Here is a 16,356-nt window from a genome sequence, read left to right on the forward strand (position 1 = left end):
TATAATGAAATATATTTGAAATAAAAATTTAATACAATCAGTTTCTTAATGTATGTTCTTTAAAATACAGTGTGTTTATTAAATATCATAATTATAATATCCATAATTATGTGGATATGCATATTACATATATACACACAGAAGCGGACAGGATAAGACTAGCGTCATATCTGAGACAATAACCAGGGCCGGACCGTTTCTGACACCTCCATCGTTTTCATTGTGCAACAACACGGCAGCAGAGGACAATTTGATTTTGTCTTGGGAATAAATCACTACTGGAAATCACAGGACTCAGATCAACGCTCGATCTGCTCTCCAGAACCAGGAAAACGTGCTGAGATCACAGTGGGCGACAAATGTTCATCTGCAGAACGATGAGACAGAAACACAGAAGAGCCGTTTGTAAAGGCAGGAGGTACAGTGTTAACAGGCTGCAAGAAATATAAATACAGAGTCACGTCTGTCTCTATCAGTAATTATCATACAAAAGATACGACCCATGTGTACAAAGAAGTGTCCAGGCAACAAAAAACTGTGGTAAATAAACTAGGCTCTGCCTGTGAATCACTCTTTGCCTCTCTTCCTCCTCCCATCTCCTCATCTCATCTATCACTCTCCACTTGCTGTCCATCTGAGAACAAGGCGCAATTTGCTATTGCAATAAACTATTATTTAATTATCCACACTTAACAACTCTTGCACTTAATCTATAATAAAATGATGACAGAAAATATAATGAAATATATTTGAAATAAAAACTTTATTTTGATTTGCTGCTAACTGCAAGGTTTTTATCTGTAGTTTTTGTAGTAGGAAGCACTGCAAAAACTACAATAAAAAAGTGCAGTTAACAAATGTAGTGCTCTCCACTATGTAAAACCCTCACCTGAATTTTTAGGTTTTTCAGTTCAAGCCAATTAAATGAAACCCAAAAATTCAACCCCAACAATCAAATGATCCCCTATGAGCAAGCACTCTGGCAACGGTGGAGAGGAAAAACTCCCTTTTAACAGGAAGAAACCTCTGGCAGAACCAGGCTCAGGGAGGGGCGGTCTTCTGCCATGACTGGTTGGGGGGGTGAGGGGCAAAATAAAATCAAACATAAAGGAGAGCACAGCGTATTTATGACAGGTTGGTGGGCTGTGGCTCGAGTCCAAAAGATGCTCGAGTCCCCTGCACCAGCGGGAACAACGCCAGGATGAAGATGGACTGTGGCTGGAAAACATCATTACTGTTTTTAAAGGGTAACTTTAAATCCACAATTGTAGCGATCCCCGCTCTTTGAATGATCCCCGGGACATTCCCTTCAGCCAAAAAGCTTTGAGATGGCCCAGCAAGCTGCAGGAACAACAATGGCCGCTGTGGCAAGACCTGAACCTACTTTAAGTAGGCGCTGATTATTTTCCACAGTTTTCATGAGTTCTGCATTCGCTTTCCTGCTATTTTCGAGCTCTTCCCTGAGCTCTGCGTTGTCTTTCCTGCTATTTTCGAGATCTTCCTTGAGCTCTGCGTTGTCTTTCCTGCTATTTTCGAGCTCTTTCCTGAGCTCTGCGTTGTCTTTCCCGCTATTTTCGAGCTGTTCCTTGAGCTCTGCGTTGTCTTTCCCGCTATTTTCGAGCTGTTCCTTGAGCTCTGCGTTGTCTTTCCTGCTATTTTCGACCTTTTCCCTGAGCTCTGCATTGTCTTTCCTGCTATTCTCGAACTCTTCCCTGAGAACTGTGTTTTCTTTCCTACTATTTTTGAGCTCTTCCCTGAGATCTGCGTTTTCTTTCTTAATATTTTCGACCTTTTCCATGAGTTCTGAGTTGTCTTTGCTACTATTTTCGAGCTCTTTCCTGAGATCTGCGTTTTCTTTCTTAATATTTTTGAGCTCTTCCCTGAGATCTGTGTTTTCTTTCTTAATATTTTCGAGCTCTTCCATGACTTCTGAGTTGTCTTTGCTACTATTTTCAAGCTCTTTCCTGAGATCTGCGTTTTCTTTCTTAATATTTTTGAGCTCTTTCCTGAGATCTGCGTTTTCTTTCTTAATATTTTCAAGCGCTACCCTTAGTTCTGCAGTTATTCTACGCTTGTGCTCAAATTTAAGCACTACGTCTCTGTGAAGGTGAGACAGGCTCATCTCACTAGCCTCAAACTGCAGCATTAGTGATTCCTCTCCACTATCGCTTCCAGAAGGTAAGTTATTTAATGATTCCTGTGACATTTTTTTAAAGGTTTAAAGCACGGTGTCACAGGTTAAATACGTATTAGCTTTGTCTAAAACAACTGGCTGTTTCTGAAAATGCTCCAATGTAAACTGTTAAAGGAGCTCCCCTATTTAAGGACTCGGTTTAGCAGAGAACATGACGTCGCCCGTGACGTCACAATGGTCCTTTGAGAAGATCAAAGAGCGCTGTGGATCATTCTGCGCATGCTCAGATCATACATAATGAAATGAAATTCATTTTTAAATACTTTGCTATCTAACAAAGGTGACTTCCCTCTAACAAAGGTGAATTTTCCAACATCTGCTGGTGATTCACCGTTATCAACCCTTAAACTCGTGAATTGGCTCTCTAGCTTTTACGTTTACGTTTCGATTGCTACTGTTGTCTATCACATATGTATTATTTGGAACCCAGCTTACCTGTAAAAACAGCAGGTAACAGGAACTACCTGGTGCGCCAGCTCTGCACTACTCTTCTTCTAGCGAGGTGTGGGCTACTGATGCGTAAGACACCGAGCGCCCTCTGCTGGCGGAACTTATATTACAGCAAAATAGACATTAACAGTAGTTTTTCCCAAAAGAAAAAGTTACTTGAAGCATCAAAATAAAATGGGGGGCTGCATTTTTCATGTATTCATCTATATCATAGTGCCACACATGCCCAAAACTTAATTTAGCACATTAAATAAATGTGAATGACTAGAAAAAGTTGTTTCCTAAAGAAAACTGTGCAAAATCAAAATATGAAACTCCAAAATAAAGTTTATTTAAAGCCACTGAGGTTACAGTGATCCTGAAATATATGTACATGTGCTTTGCAGTACATTAGGCAGGTCAGTTCTCTACGAGGCCACATATTACCGAATAAAGTGAATAATCGATGGATCGACATCCATAAGCACACTTCTCCATTTGTTTTATGTTTTTAAACCAGGAAATATTTTATTCTACACAATGAAACCAGAATCTGCAAGCTTTTTGTTTTGAAAGAAGAACCCTTTAATCTGAGCGAATTCCTCCTGCCTTCCATCATCCCAGGACCTGAAGACATTTCACGACATCAGCTTCTCTCTGGTGTTTTCAGGGAATAAATGAGGACACTGAGCTTGAGCACTGCTCCACCAGCTACAGGTTTAATATCAGATCAACAGCAGTAGAAAAACAGAGGCACAGCCTACCAGACAAAAAGAAGAGTAGGAGGCCGGCCCCCCTTCATCCACAGTGTTCTCTTTATTTCACGTGAAGCTGAAATGCATCCAGGTAATGGTGTGATGTCATCCAGAGCTGAGCCCGTCCTTCTAAAAGAGGTCAGACGTCACCGCAGGACATAAAAACCCAATCCGAGTGCCGTAAAATGACAGAGTGCCCAGTCGTCCCTGCAGGTACGTCACTGTGAATTCTGCCCACCTGCATCCCAGCAGCACCTGTTGGCTAACGGGACCGCCCAGAACCGGCAAAACCAAACGGGACCAGGATCCGGTCCAGCAAGGGTCAGAGCAGTCGGCTGGACGTCCAGGCAGAGATGTCAAACATACACAGAACACCATGAACTGATGTCACGGAAACAAAAACGCTTCTTCACTTGATCCAGTCACATGACTGAGAGGCATAGAGGCTGGCCAATCAAGTGTGCCTGTAGAAAGTGAGAGGAGATCACGGGTCATAAGATTTTACCAGGGAATGGTTTGAAATTAAAACAACAACAACAGAAGAAGAAGGTGATGATGATGATGAAGAGGAGGCTGACGTCTTGTTCAGTAACACTGTTTTTTTTTATACTGAGATTCAATGATCTGACCAGTAGGTGGAGACACGTGAAACAGGGCAGGTGAATTTAAGTACAGGTGCAGAGGAGCGGCACAGAAGTCCAAGCATATTCATGGATGTGATGAGCACCTGCGCATTACTCACGCATAATTGCTTTTTATTAATTGCAAGTTTTTGGTGTGTTTAAAAAAGAGGAGCAAGAAAAAGCAATAACAATAATGTGTGGGGGTCAAACTGTGACCCCAGGAAGACTCCCCAGAGCCGTCCATCTAAACAAAAGGCACTTAGCCTAAAACAGATATAGATACGTTTATCCTACCATAAAACAATCAAACAAGGTACGACCTCTCCCATGCTCCCAGGATGTGGGTGTGAAAGTCAGAGAGCTCTGGAATGCACACAAAGCTTGCAGACTATTAAGGATCAAACCTCTACCAATCTACACCTAATTATAAAACTCTAAGAATATATAAGTAGATATTTCTAAGCATAAATGACAATCACAATACAAATCTAACAATCACCATGGCTGTGTGGCTGGTCACTAAACTGAGCAGGTTGTCCTCCAGTCTGAGAACACCTGAGCTAAAGAGGATCTAAAGGCAGCAGGCGAGGCTCACCTGAGGGGTAGGACAGGTCGTACAGAGGGTATCCCAGGTGGTGATGGGACTGATGCGTTGCGAGGGCGAGGAGCGTGGCTGGTCGCCCTCCCTTTCTCTCCCGCTCCCGCTCATGCGGCGTCTTGCTGTCCTGGATGGACAGTGACTTGCTTTTGTACTGGCTGTCGTGCAGCTGCAGCAGGTCCAGATCTTTGGCCTCACTGGACAGCTTCACAGACGGACTTGACCTGGAGGGCTTCTCGCCGTCCTCGCCTGCGACCACCTTCCCGCCGTATGAGGAAGCGTAGTAACTGGCTGGCAGCCTGGAGAGACCAACATAAAGAAACAACACGGATCCGCGGACGGTTCGACATGATGACGTGACGGCAGCTTGAGGCAGTGAAGTTTCAGGCAGCAGCTCTAAAGGTACAGTACACCATTTTTCAGGTTATTTAATGAAAAGACAACAAAAAGTGGTGATTTGTGTGTAACTGTGTTCTCCAACAAACTTAGGAATTCTCACAAACTAAGAATAAATCCACTAAAAATACAAAGGAGCTCCGTGTTACCCCCACCAGCTTTGACTACAATGGCTGAGATGGATCCACCCAGTCACGTTTTATGTATGTGGCTAGAGACTGCCCACAAATGCATGACGCCAAAGGCAGAGGAGAAGAGAAATCGTAGGCGTTTGTTTGCCTTGGAGGAGCTTTTAAATTCATGCCTGCATCTTCAGACTTGAGATATGAAACAAGAGTGTTTTATCCTTCACCAAACACATAACAACAGGAAGGAAAGAGACAACGCCACTTTAATAAAATGTCATCCTATTCCTTCTCACCTCAAACTATAGCGCCAAATCACAACAACAGTTTCCACAAGGCCACTTACAGTGCAAGGTGAAGAGCCTACAACAGGCTACAGTAACACTGACTTTGATGCGTCTTTGTTGACTTGGATGTTTGTCCCACAGTGGCCACCGTAGCCAGGATTAAACATGCAGTGGTGAGATAGCTTAAAGATCTTTAAACCTGTCAGAATTCGGTTGAGCTTTCAGCATCAACTCCTCTACAGCGTTTTTAAAGCTTCACGCTTCTTTCGGGGGCCAGTGAAAGTCTGATCATCTGGGGCCGTGCGCTGCATTCGTCTAATTTTATATTAATAATGTGAATGAAAATGAACAGAAGTAAATTTTAAGCGTCTGCTGGTCTAAAACAGCCTGATCTGATTTGTTTACACAGAAATGTGGAAAAAAGTGAAAATTGGTGGTTTTTAGAGGAAGTTGCACATTGAACTGTGGCTTCCTGAAGTCTTATCACCGTGAACAGTTGACAGGTTTGGTACCGGCGAGCCTAAACAGAAACCAAAACCAACAGCTGGCATTCGCTCGTCCCTCAGAAACCACAAAGAAACATGACTTTTTACATTTCGGTCAAACCAAAACACTCGCGCTCCTCCCTGGTTTTCACTCTCCAGTCCTCGCCGCCCTCATGCTCTCTTTGGTGCAGCATGCGCCTGCTTTATGTCGTGTTTGAGTTTCTCACCTGGGTAATTCTGCATCATGACCGAGGGCATGCCTCTGTACCCGGGGTGGCTCGGCGCGCCTCCTTCCCGCCCCCGTGGAGCTCCTCGGAGGCCAGCTGTGTCCTGCCCTCCGAGCCTCCTTTGCCGACTCATCTTTCTGGAGGCTCTCCTTGGGCCACAGCCTCTCTTCCTTCACCTTCCTGTCCCGCTCCTCCTTCCACCTGTCGTCCTCCTGCGGTTTCGGAGCCTCCGAGTATTTGCTGGGGTAGACGGAGGACCACAGACGCGAGTTGGGCTCCTGCAGAGGGGGAGAAACCTAAGTCAGCATCAAATTAACCTCAATCAATCTTAAAACACAAGCGAGGCAGAAAGAGCCGTGACAGAGGGAGGAGACTGGACACCTTTACCTGTCTGTACCACATGGCGGCTTCGACACTCGCCGCTCGGCCCGACTCCACCCTGTTGGCGTAGGTGGGGAGTAGTAGGCGTCGTAGCTGGGGTAGTGCGGCGAATCTTTATTGGACGCCTGAGGGGGAAACAGCGTCTTCTTGACGCCCTCACGAGGAGCGTGAGCGTGTGGAGCGTGGGCGCCAGGCCAGCCTCCATCCTGCTGGCCACGCCGATGGACGGGCTGGGTGTGTTGTCAGAGAAGCTGTACACCTTGTCGGCTTCGGCTTTGATGCTGGCGAGCCGGCTCTGCTGAGATTCTGAGGAGCCGTTTAAACATATTAAGGATTGGCCATTAACATTAAAATGTTGTTTTATGAAACATACACACACACATATGAAAAGAGACAGAGTATGTGTTGCCCCCCTGGTGTGACAGGTGCCTGGGAGGGGTGCAATCCTAGATCCCGCAGCTGTATATTGAAATAAAGAGGCACAGATCATTAACTTGTTTACAATTCAACTGCAGGATTTATTCTGCACATCAACAGGGGAACAAGTCATTAATCGCCTCTGATAAGAACCAGCAATTCTTTGTAACGTGTGGCATAACAGCTGTCAGCGCATTGTCAAAAGTACAGGAATAAAAAAAAAAAAAGTACAGGAATAACCTTGGCGAATATACATTAACCATCATACATATAGATAACATTGGCTCGCAGTGACCAGGTTGCCTCAGCCTTTGTTCCGGTTACACATACATATCACTTGCATCAAGAAATACAATGTACTGTAACTCACAGCCCATGAATAGCAAATAACTATTCATATACAGCACATGAGTGGCTATGCAAGGATCAGTTACAGCCTTTGCATCCTGTCTTACTTCAACAAGACATATAGAGAACACACAACTGAGAACGTGCATTAGCATCGCTACGGTACTTGAAACTCACTTTCCCCGCACTTAATCTATAATAAAATGATGACAGAAAATATAATGAAATATATTTGAAATAAAAACTTTATTTTGATTTGCTGCTAACTGCAAGGTTTTTATCTGTAGTTTTTGTAGTAGGAAGCACTGCAAAAACTACAATAAAAAAAGTGCAGTTAACAAATGTAGTGCTCTCCACTATGTAAAACCCTCACCTGAATTTTTAGGTTTTTCAGTTCAAGCCATTTAAATGAAACCCAAAAATTCAACCCCAACAATCAAATGATCCCCTATGAGCAAGCACTCTGGCAACGGTGGAGAGGAAAAACTCCCTTTTAACAGGAAGAAACCTCTGGCAGAACCAGGCTCAGGGAGGGGCGGTCTTCTGCCATGACTGGTTGGGGGTTGGGGGGTGAGGGGCAAAATAAAATCAAACATAAAGGAGAGCACAGCGTATTTATGACAGGTTGGTGGGCTGTGGCTCGAGTCCAAAAGATGCTCGAGTCCCACCTGAGGTGGTATGGACACGAGAACTCTGTAGCAAAAACGGCTATGAGGATCGACCCAGAAGGACGCCGGCCTCGAGGCAGACCGAAGAAACGGTGGATGGACAAAATCAAGGAAGACATTAAGACTGTCAACGCATCACCTGAGGACGCCTTGGACAGAACCAAATGGAGAAACCTTCGCAAAGAGCGGACCCTGCACCAGCGGGAACAACGCCAGGATGTGGCTGGAAAACATCATTACTGTTTTTAAAGGGTAACTGGTCCACATCCACAATTACAGCCCTACTGTAATTGTGGATGTGTAGCGATCCCCGCTCTTTGGAATCATGATCCCACAGAGCGGGACATTCACTTCAGCCAAAAAGCTTTGAGATGGCCCAGCAAGCTGCAGGAACAACAATGGCCGCTGTGGCAAGACCTACTTTAAGCAGGTGTTTGGCACCATGACACCACGAACCATGGGTCTCAGCCTCCTCAGGTTCAGGAGCATTTCTATTTATTATACACTGCGCTTCTTCCACTAGGCGCTGATGATTTTCCACAGTTTTCCTGAGTTCTGTGATTTCTTTTGTAATATTTTCGTACCCTCTTCTGAGTTCTGCGTTGTCTTCCCTGAGTTCTGCGTTTTCTTTTGTAATATTTTCGTACCCTCTTCTGAGTTTTGCATTTTCTTCCCTGAGTTCTGCGTTTTCTTTTGTAATATTTTCGTACGCTCTTCTGAGTTCTGCATTTTGTTCCCCGAGTTCTGCGGTTTTTTTTGTAATATTTTCGTACCCTCTTCTGAGTTCTGCGTTTTCTTCCCTGAGTTCTGTGTTTTCTTTTGTAATATTTTTGTACCCTCTTCTGAGTTCTGCGTTTTTTCTTTTTATATTTTCGTACCTTGTTGTGAGTTCTGCGTGTTCTTTTGTAATATTTTCGTACCCTGTTCTGAGTTCTGTGTTTTTTTCACACATTTTTTTGATCTCTTCCCCGTGAGCTCTCTTACTGTCCTCATACTCTTCTCTGATTTTATCTCTGTCCCTTGTAACGGCAGACAGCTCAGTAGACAGCTCAGTAGTACTTGTACTCTCGGGCTCAGAACTTAGCCTTACGAGTTCCTGAAGGTGAGACAGTCTCATGTCATTAGCCTGAGCCCGCAGCCTGAGTGATTCCAATGCATTATTCCTTCCAGAAGGTAAGTTATTTAATGATTCCAGTGACATTATTTTAAAGGTTTAAAGCACGGTGTCACAGGTTAAATACGTATTAGCTTTGTCTAAAACAACTGGCTGTTTCTGAAAATGCTCCAATGTAAACTGTTAAAGGAGCTCCCCTATTTAAGGACTCGGTTTAGCAGAGAACGTGACGTCGCCCGTGACGTCACAATGGTCCTTTGAGAAGATCAAAGAGCGCTGTAGATCATTCTGCGCATGCTCAGATCATACATAATGAAATGAAATTTATTTTTAAATACTTCGCTATCTAACAAAGGTGACTTCTCTCTAACAAAGGTGAATTTTGCAACACCTGGTGGTGATTCACCATTATCAACCCTTAAGCTCGTGAATTGGCTCTCTAGCTTTTACGTTTATGATCGATTGATACTGTTGTCTATCGTATATGTATTATTTGGAACCCAGCTTACCTGTAGCCTGTATCCCAATTCAGGGTCTGCTCGAAATGCGGCCCTCAAATGCGTCCTTCATTTCCCTGAATTTTAAGGCTGTGGCGGTGGCTGTGTCCCAATTCAGGGTCTGCACGCTTGAAGTACACATTTTAAGTGCGATTACGTCACCGCCACGCGACGACGGCTGTCCCAATTCCAAGTGTACTTCAAATGCATACTCCAAATGCGCCGTCGATTTCCCCAAATATCAAGCGTGGTCCGGTGCACGCTTCGTGGTCCCATATATCCCACAATTCATAGCGCGGCGGTGGGTGTGGATAATTTTGCCGCAAAATACGGCAGAAGGGACCCGCGAGTGAAGTGTCAAAAGTAAGTACTGAATATGATGTCACTTATTTATGTGCGAATGTTTAATAACGAAGAACATTAAAACATTACTGTTGGCCACATGTTGACAAAGTTGTGTGACATTAGTGATGTTTGCACTTTCAGCGTTAACTTGGTTTTAAAGCCTCTACTTCTAAATATATTGTAACGTTCTCAAGAACCAGACGTTTTGGCCTCAGTTTGTCCGTTTATTTAGTGACACAGGCAAACGGGCCGTTAACTCCGGGGAGAGTGCTCTCGTACAACACCTCACTTCAGCCCCGCACAGTCACACACAACAACAAGGGTACTTGAAACCCCCCTCCCCTTCCTGCACACATTAACTCCCTTTTTCCTGCAGCACAACCAAACATGTATCTTAAAGAAATAACAACAGTGTGCAGAGATAACCAACATGTCACTGTAAAATAACATTTAACCATCGTTACAATATATATGCATATATAGTCGACCTTATCTTACAGAGAATGTGATGATTTTATGCGTAATTAAAGTCAGTCATATATCCACAAACACAACAAGCTGAAAGTCAGTGAATGCTGCTCGGTTTGCAGTCCTGAATATCACGGCACAAGCAGGATTCACTGCACTGTTAATGTTAGCCATGTTATATTGCTGCCTCTGTTCGGTGGTGTCGAGCCAAACGGACTTTAACGTGTGTTTGAACGAGCTGACGGTTCACTCGTTAAGCTGAAAGAAAGATGCTTTAATCACAGCAGTCACACATGTGTCCACTGTACCATCTGGGAACTCTTCTTGTTTAGCACTCGTAATAACACAAACACTAAATCCTCCTTCTCTTGTGCTGTTTTGTAGCAGTGTATACACCTGAGACTGTCACCTGTCTGTCTGTCCTGCACTCTCTCTCTCTTTCTTTCTCTCTGATTGTGGAATAAAAGTATGAACATGTATTTATAAGTTACACTTGTGTTTGAATCCTGCAGCTTATCACACATTTGATTTCCATGTGTGGCAACTGCAAGTGTCCAGAGTGAGGACAGACTGAGGGACCCACTGCTGCACATCATCTGTGAGGCTTTGCACCCCTGATGATCCACCAGGACAAACTCAGCAGTGTGTGAGGAAGAGGAGGAGGAAGAGCCAGCAGCAGCTGACAGATGGAGAGAATAGACAGACTGTTCCCTGTTTGTGAAGGACTGCTAGAAAAGTTTAAAAGAACTAATTGTCTGTCCTGAATCAGTCTTATTAGGTAATGTTCAAATAATTTGATCATTCCAGTGTTTTCAGTGTGGGAGAAAGTACTCAGGGCTAGGGGTGGGCGATATAAACGATATACGATAGAAACGATATAGATTTGGCCAACGATAGAGATTTTGACTATATCGCTCTATCGCGATAGCGCATGTTGATGATGTCATCAAGCTGCGCCTGTTTTGGTCGAAAGTTTTTTTTTGTTTTTAACTTTTTTTTTTTTTATTTGCACAAAATATAATGTACAACAATTATGGCAATCTCTACAAAGATTCAGTGTTTCCAACATGAGATAGTAACAGAACAGGCTGAATTCCAACATATAGAAGAAGGATAATGAACAGGAAGTACAAACAACAACAAATAAATAAATAAAATAAAAACAAACCCCAAACAGAATCAAAGTAAACAAATAAGCAAACAAATAAACAAAAAGACAGATAATTAAAAAACATAAAATAAGTTATACCTTAGGGGTTTTCTAACAGATCTAGTTCAACAATCATATGATTCAAATCCAGAGCTTGTTTTTTGTCCATAAATTTAACAGATGAGAAAAAGAGGCAGAGTTCTTTGTGAAAAGTAAAAAAAGACGGCTTTGTTTTCAGAAAATGACATTTGTGAATGAAGAATTTGCCCATAATAATTATTACATTTAAAACATTTTCAAGCTTCTTTTCTTTTCTTAGAGAACCAAACATAATATCATTTTTAGAAAATTCAAGTAAGTTTGGGATCTTAGGGAAGAGCCAGTAGTGCACATCGTTCCACAGGGCTTTACAGAATATACAATCATAAAATAAATGTTCTGTTGATTCAATATCCCCATTACAAAAAGAGCAACAATTATCATCAATAGCGAAGCGACGTCTGAGAAATTCTTTGGAAGGGTAAACACCAGAGAGGATTTTGTAGTGGACCTCCTTAGCTTTGGGAGGAATGGGAAGTTTTAGGTAATTTTTTCTGATCTCTTTCTTTTGATCACCGGAGAACAGATGTGAGATGGAATTTGGATTGGATCTATAAGGGAAAAAAACATTAGTAAATAATTCCCTAATTTGGGAGTATTTTAGACTGTTAGCTGTTATGTTATGCCCATTTACCAACAGTTCAGGGAGATCAGGGGATCTATAGTCAGGGTTTTGAAAAAGATTATATGCTGTACATAGAATGTTTTGAGGGATAGCCTTAGTAATTTTTTGAAATTCTTTGTTATTTATTTGCAGATCATAATTGGCGGTAAAATCTTCTAATAAAATTTTACCTCTATCATTTAACAAGTGCATCACTGACCAGATGCCCTTATCGTACCATTTTTCCATAAAGATTGATTTGTTTCCAACTTTTATGTAACGACAGTTCCATATGGGAGTGTTGTGTGGGCTATAGTTATGTTTGTATATTAATTTCCAGTATAATAAAACTTGCTGGTGAAAGGAAGAGAGCTTTATGGGGAGTTTTCTTATGTCAAAGTCACATCTAAGTAAAAGATTAATTCCGCCTAGATCTGAGAATATTTTGCTTGGAATGTGAAACCAAAGGCTATTTTGACTTCTTAAAAATGACCTAAGCCAATTTATTTTTAGGGTGCCGTTTAAGCTGTCAAATTCAATAGCTTGCAAACCTCCATCTTCAAAACGTTTGACTAAATTACCTTGCCTAATATAGTGGGTTTTGCGTTTCCATATAAAATCAAAGTTTAGCTGGTTAATAGCTTTGATTGCTGATTTAGGCACTCCTACCGCATATGCAGGGTATACTAGCCTGGAGATACTTTCCATTTTGGTGAGAAAAATTCTACCTAGAATCGATAAGTCTCTCTGAGCCCAGTTATTTAAATGAGTTCTACAGATTTGAATTTTCTCCCAAATATTAAGGTTATCTAAATCATTCTTATTCTTGGTTATATACACACCCAAATATTTGACAGTGGATTTGACAGGAATATTAAAAGTGTTAGAAATAGTACAATCCTTTAAGGGTAAGATCTCACATTTGTTTAAATTCAGCTTTAACCCTGAAGCTTTCGAGAAAGTTTCAATAATCTGCAGGATTTTGGGGATTTCATTCAGGTTATTTAGGAAAATAGTTGTATCATCGGCTAACTGGCTGATAGAGAGCTCTTTACCCAGGATAGATATCTTACCAAACTCAGCATTTTTAATCAGTATGGAAAGCATTTCTGTTGCTGCGATAAACAACAATGGCGAGATTGGACATCCTTGTTTTATTCCTCTGCAAATCCTAAATCTTTGTGAGGTGCCACGTGGAAGACACACTGAACTGTTAGTATCTCTATACAGTAATTTGATTAAATTAATGAAGTTACCCCCAAAACCGAACAAATCAAGGGCTTGAAACATAAATTCATGCTCTATCATGTCGAAGGCTTTGTAAAAATCTAAAAAAAGGACAAAACCTTGGTTTTCAATTAGGTAGTTATAGTCAATCAAGTCCAAAATAAGGCGGATATTATTATGGATTGAGCGGCCTTTTATAAATCCAGACTGAGTGTCAGAAATAATTTGAGTTATGCCCGATTTTAACCTGTTTGCAAAAATATGTGTTAGAAGTTTATAATCATTATTTAATAGAGTAATTGGTCTTAAATTATCAAGAAGAGTCGGATCTTTCCCAGGTTTTGGTATGAGTGTAATTACCCCTTGTTTCATAGTGTGTGTGAGAGACCCATTTTCTAAAATTTCTGTAAGCATACCAAACACAAGGGTTCTAATATGAACCCAAAAATGTTTGTAAAAGTTGCTGGTCAAACCATCACAACCTGGTGCTTTATCTTTGGGTAAAGCACTTAATGCTCTATCTAACTCTTCAATGGTAATTTTGCCCTCACAGGTCTTTTTAAAATTTTCATCAATTTTAGGAATCAGGTGTTTGATAGATTGAAAAAATGTCTCAGCCAATGGTCTAGAGTATGAAGAGGAGTACAAATTACTGTAAAAGGTAAAGATTTCTTTAGATATTAATTGAGGGTCAGTGCATAGCTGACTATCAATTTGTAGACTATTTATAGCATTTCTCTCTTGTCTTATCTTTTCTAATCTACAGAAATATGCTGTACTTTTTTCGCCATCCTCGATCCACTTGGCTCGGGATCTCAGATATGCTCCTTTGGCCTTTTTAGTACAAATATCGTCTAAAGAAGACTGTAGAATACTTCTACGTTGTTTGTCATTATCATTAAAAAAGGGTTTCGAGCAGATGTGATTAAGTTCTCTGATAATTTCAGTTTCTTTTTGCTTGTTCTGATGAGCTATTATTTTACTGTGTTTAATTGAGATTTGACGTACTTTAAACTTAAAGAATTCCCATTTTTCTGTGTAAGAACTTATGTTTTCATTAGTTGAAATAAGTTCAGTTGTCGAAGTATTTCGTTACTAAAATTTTCATTGGTAAGCAGGGATGAGTTAAACTTCCAGTAACCTTTATTATAAGAGTTTTTAAGTTGAGGAGTGACACTGAAATGTATCACACAGTGGTCGGTTAAAGGCGCAGCTGAGACACCCACATCTACACTATTCTGCATTAAGCTGTCTGAGATTAGCCAGAAGTCGATACGCGACTTAGCCGAACCATCAGGCTTGAACCACGAAAAGGACTGAACAAGTGGGTTTGCTAATCTCCAAGGATCTATTAGGTTGAGATTTAGACAGAAGTTGTGTAAAAATGAATTTATATGATGGGAATGGAATTTAGAGGGTGATCTATCAAGCCATTCATCATAAACCATATTGAAATCTCCACCTAATATAAGATTGTTTGTGGAGTATTCCGTAAAACAGCAAAGTACATATTAACAGGACAAACTTTGTTACGAACCTTGTTCCCTCATCCACCAGGTGCTAAGGAACTGCTTACAACTCAGAATTGCACCTTAATAGCTGTCTTTTATTTTAAACTCCCGCCAGGTTGGAGGTTGTCAAAAACTCAGTTTTTGCGTTTACGTGTGGACGAGGAAAATGGAGAAAACGCAGCGTCAAAGGTGTGCGCCTTTTTTGACGTCACACTGTGCCCCACGTTATTGTTTACATGAGATAAATTTCTACAATCGAGGATAGAGACAAAATACTGTTACTGTTAATCTGACTATCTGCAGTTTTTACACGCTTACATATACACACGCAGTTACTGTCCCTCCATTTAGAAAGTGTCGTGGTGTAATTATTTTACGTGTAGTTGTTTTTTTTCCCCCTGTGATAATAGTCAACATTGCTATCAATACATTTTTCAAAAAATGCTTCTCTATGCAAAATGGGTTCAAAAACATAAACAACTGTGGGATACTGTTTGTCCGTGAGTTGGAGAGCCCAGCGCGTGCTCCCGATGCAGGGGAAAGTAATTCTACCTTGGCACTTGTGCAGGTGAAGCCAAAGGCAAGATATGCATCATCATATTTTCCAGTATTTGGCTTGGAGGGAAGTTGGTGGAGGACGAGGTCGCTCTGTCGCAGTTTGGTTTTGAACTAAACGTGAGCTCCGTTCTGTACTGCCATCCGCACAAACCTCAGACACATATATCACTCTGGTTTTTGTTGGTTTCTTATCCTCGTGGACTATTTTAGAATCAGATCTTTGTGAATTTGTGGAAGTCCCAGTCAGGCCTTAATCTGGATGAATTTCACAGCGACGTGTTTGTTTTGGTGTTATCCTGCGATGCACAGACGCTCGGTGGTGGGAAACGCTGCTTTGAAAGGTGGATTTTTCTCTGTGTGTGCTCTTGCAGGTGGGGGCAGGTGTGGCAATAATAAGACGAGAGTTATATTTCCTGAATGCAAGTAGCAGTCACTGTGCCTTATACAATTTTTGTTCAGTTTTTTGTCTAGAAATACTTCAGTAAAAAGTAAATAAAATGATAGCATGTAGTTGATGGAGATGCTGGTAAAATTCTGCTACGGTGGACGTTTGCTGAGTTGGGAAAAAGGAAGGTTTTATTACAGTGTTTATCAGGAGATACTGTGATATTCATAGTATGTGGTGGTATCATTATTATTATTATTATTATTATCATCATCATCATCATCATTGTTACTATTATTATTATTATTATTATTATTATCATCATCATCATCATCATCATCATTGTTACTATTATTATTATTATTTTATATTATTATTATTATCATTATTATTATTATTATTATTATTATTATTATTATTATAAATAACATTTTAATGCCTTCATGGAAAATGTAATCATATACA

General features: G+C 41.1%; 2 protein-coding genes across 6 annotated transcripts; both read right to left on the bottom strand.

Moving 5' to 3' along the window:
- Positions 1-744: 744 nt before the first annotated feature.
- On the bottom strand, positions 745-9,637 carry LOC109201953 (puff II/9-2 protein-like). The gene is made up of 2 exons (XM_019358026.2): positions 9,138-9,637; positions 745-2,209 (listed from the first exon to the last, which is right to left on the bottom strand). The coding sequence occupies exon 2, from the start codon at positions 2,204-2,206 to the stop codon at positions 1,310-1,312; it is 897 nt and encodes a 298-aa protein (XP_019213571.1). The 5' UTR covers positions 2,207-2,209; positions 9,138-9,637; the 3' UTR covers positions 745-1,309.
- Positions 2,954-9,616, bottom strand: LOC109201954 (zinc finger protein 609). 5 transcript variants are annotated; one of them, XR_003219837.1, is made up of 7 exons: positions 6,882-9,139; positions 6,507-6,806; positions 6,120-6,397; positions 4,597-4,898; positions 3,617-3,842; positions 3,388-3,507; positions 2,954-3,280 (listed from the first exon to the last, which is right to left on the bottom strand). XR_003219837.1 is itself a non-coding variant. In XM_025906615.1 (5 exons), exons 2-5 carry the CDS (start codon positions 6,519-6,521, stop codon positions 3,766-3,768), a joined length of 672 nt encoding a protein of 223 aa, XP_025762400.1. In that variant the 5' UTR covers positions 6,522-6,806; positions 9,557-9,616; the 3' UTR covers positions 2,954-3,765. The 5 variants fall into 5 exon arrangements, 2 of the variants coding, with proteins under 2 accessions (XP_025762400.1, XP_019213572.1); XR_003219836.1 differs by having other exon boundaries at positions 2,954-3,507; XR_003219835.1 differs by having other exon boundaries at positions 3,388-3,842.
- Positions 9,638-16,356: the final 6,719 nt, after the last annotated feature.

This window comes from Oreochromis niloticus, linkage group LG4 (assembly GCF_001858045.2).
Source record: "Oreochromis niloticus isolate F11D_XX linkage group LG4, O_niloticus_UMD_NMBU, whole genome shotgun sequence".
In the NCBI taxonomy this organism is placed as follows: Eukaryota; Metazoa; Chordata; class Actinopteri; order Cichliformes; family Cichlidae; genus Oreochromis; species Oreochromis niloticus.